Source organism: Octopus sinensis, unplaced genomic scaffold (genome assembly GCF_006345805.1).
Source record: "Octopus sinensis unplaced genomic scaffold, ASM634580v1 Contig10380, whole genome shotgun sequence".
In the NCBI taxonomy this organism is placed as follows: domain Eukaryota; kingdom Metazoa; phylum Mollusca; class Cephalopoda; order Octopoda; family Octopodidae; genus Octopus; species Octopus sinensis.
This window is the reverse complement of record NW_021832123.1, coordinates 44,017-46,712: the sequence shown is the minus strand read 5'-3', so window position 1 is coordinate 46,712 and position 2,696 is coordinate 44,017. Positions and strand designations below refer to the sequence as shown.

At 40.6% G+C, this 2,696-nt stretch overlaps 1 protein-coding gene across 1 annotated transcript; it reads right to left on the bottom strand.

Annotated features, from left to right (window-relative positions):
- Positions 1-374: 374 nt before the first annotated feature.
- Positions 375-827, bottom strand: LOC115228363 (14-3-3-like protein 2). Its single transcript, XM_029798962.1, has one exon. The coding sequence runs from the start codon at positions 825-827 to the stop codon at positions 375-377; it is 453 nt and encodes a 150-aa protein (XP_029654822.1).
- Between the last annotated feature and the right edge of the window lie 1,869 nt (positions 828-2,696).

Here is a 2,696-nt window from a genome sequence, read left to right as displayed (position 1 = left end):
AACTTTAATCAAACCAGAACTATAAAGCACTCCCCGAAACACTGTTCTTCCACAACTACGAGTAACCCCACAACCCAACCAACAAGTTGTCTCTGAACAACTGAGTTATCAAATTAAGTTCCTCCGTCTCCTCGCAGATGCCCGAATTTATCTCCTGCAACGCCTAGGACATGGAGGTGCCCCAACACCTGAGTGGCCAGGGAAATGGCCTCGCTGGGCCGGACACAGATCTCGAACAGAAAGACACTGTAGTTCAGGAGGAACCCCATTTTGATGGGATGTCCGTTGGGGAGGGAAATCGAATAGGCCTTCTTGTAGGCCTCCTCCGCCATAGCCGTCACGCCTGCCACTCACAAAGGGGTCAACTTGCTTTGTCAGGAGGGTCGATCTCTGCTTTGTAGCGATTGTAGTCTCCGAACATTTTGTTGTAAAAGACTTTGTGTTCGTCGGACAGGGTTGTGTCGGTCAGGAATTGGGAAATGATGGCCTAGGCACTCACACAGCGGGCAGACCAGGACTTGGTCACACAGGCGGGTTATTTCCTCCTCCTCCTTCTTCTTCATGGAAAGGAGAATGGATAATGTCATCTCGTCCCCTTCTTCTGTCTTTTGGAGGGAGGACAGCACTCGGTGGGCAAATCGACGGGATCCCACCACATTTTTATAGGCCGCGGAAAAGAGATTTCTCTCCTCGGGGGAGAATTGGCGAGTCGGATCCAAATCGAACAGTCTTTTCATTTCGCAGGCCATTTCGGGGTAACGGTCGGCGTGTTCGTACAGCTTGGCTCTGATTCTGAGCTCATCTCTGTAGGTGCAACCACGAGACATCTTTAAAATGTTTAGTATATTTATCATATTTTTGTTTGTAGAAATAGATTTATAATAAGCTTTATATACACAGTAAAAACATCAATATTCAAAATCAATTACTTGGAATATTAAATAGTAACAGTTGGAGGACAAATGGGCATTTGAGGTCATCGTTTTGGAATGAAAAGTCAACTTTAATTCCCAGTTATATTTCCCTTGAGAATTCAATCTTTGGGGATATTTGATTTACTCAGGAATGTCGACCCTTCGGTGTTTAGTCACTCTCCACAATTTTATTGATCCAAATGGATGCCAACCACTCGTAATTTCCCCGCGAATTATTGATTCACAATATGAAAATTTGTCTGGAAATGTAGCAATTGCAGAGAAAAGACTGAGAAATTAAGAAATGGACACTTAGTTCTGTCGATAGTACTAACCTAAAAATGTGGTCAGGTCAATTCCGACGATTGAGAATACAGTGCAATAAACACGACATTTCTAATGACTCAAAAGTGACTATTAGTCATGAGAGTTGCTTCCAAGTATTTCAAATTAATAGAAAGTATGGCGATTTAACCTGGAATTTATATATCAGAATAGCAAATGGACTTTATTGCAGCAAGTAATGAATAGGGTGACGACGACATCAAAGAAGTGATTATTGACTTATCAAAAATAAGAAGATAAACTTATCTAAATTATTTATATTTTATCATTAACTATTTCGTCATTAACCAACATGGATAACCCAATTTATAAATAAATAAATGTTGGTTTATTTTACGTTTTTGAACGATGCTTAATGTTTTTCTAATTTAACTGTACGAATTAGACATTTTTATTGTTTGCTGCTTTGACAAGAAATATTCCAACCTATTTTCAGGATGATGAATCCATGTTCGATTACGTGGACAACATTTTCCGAGGCAACATTGACGGTGGTTTTATTTCAACCAACTTCTCCAGCAATTAAAAGTAATTTTCAAAACATCGCCGACGACAAAGAAAAACAAGTCCAAACAACAGCAGAACCCCTCAATCCAGAATTCCCAACCGACCTCGACATTGCAGATCTGATGAACAATGTGTTCGATGGGAACATTCGTTGTATTGCTTGTGAGTGACGCACAGCAATCGGGGACAATCTGGAGAACACGGACAACACAGTCGCCGACGACCAAAATCAGTCAGGTCACGTGTATTTGTTCAATTCAGACGCAATAGTAGTAATCGATTATGATGATAAGCCTCAGCACGAAAACAAATTCTTGAAATATGTCAGTGCTTATTCTTAGTGATAGCTCTACACACACCAGAGGACGATTCTGATTGCGACTACAACCCTTTCGCTCCTTCTCGCATTTTCAGCACTCCTGGTCTTTCTTTGCAGACCAAACTACGACTTATTGAGCGACGTGAACTATTCGCAGGATTCCCACGATATCACGAAAGAGAAGGTCGTCTGATTCAATTACTTTAGGAACTGGCACAGGCTAGTTTTGCAGAGAAAATACCAGTCTAGTTATCTCCAGTCTGGTATACATACTAACCAATAATTTCTCATTTTGTGGTCTTACTATTCTTTGTTCTTTTACCACAAACCATTATGTCAGTGGAAACACGATTGGCTGTTTATCACTACTTGATATTCAGTTAGCCAGTTTTGTGTGAGGTCGACATAACCCAGACGTTGTTCCCGGCCCATGAGTTTGTTCGAATTAGACAGTGAGGACTCTAGTCCGCTGTTATAGGCAAAGGACAAACTGTCTTCTGGGGTGAACTCGCTTGGAGTAGGATCATAAATATTACTAAAATTAGTTTTGCTTAGAAATATTGATTTGTAAAATTAAAAATATAAATTAACCCGTCACTTGTGGGGAATGT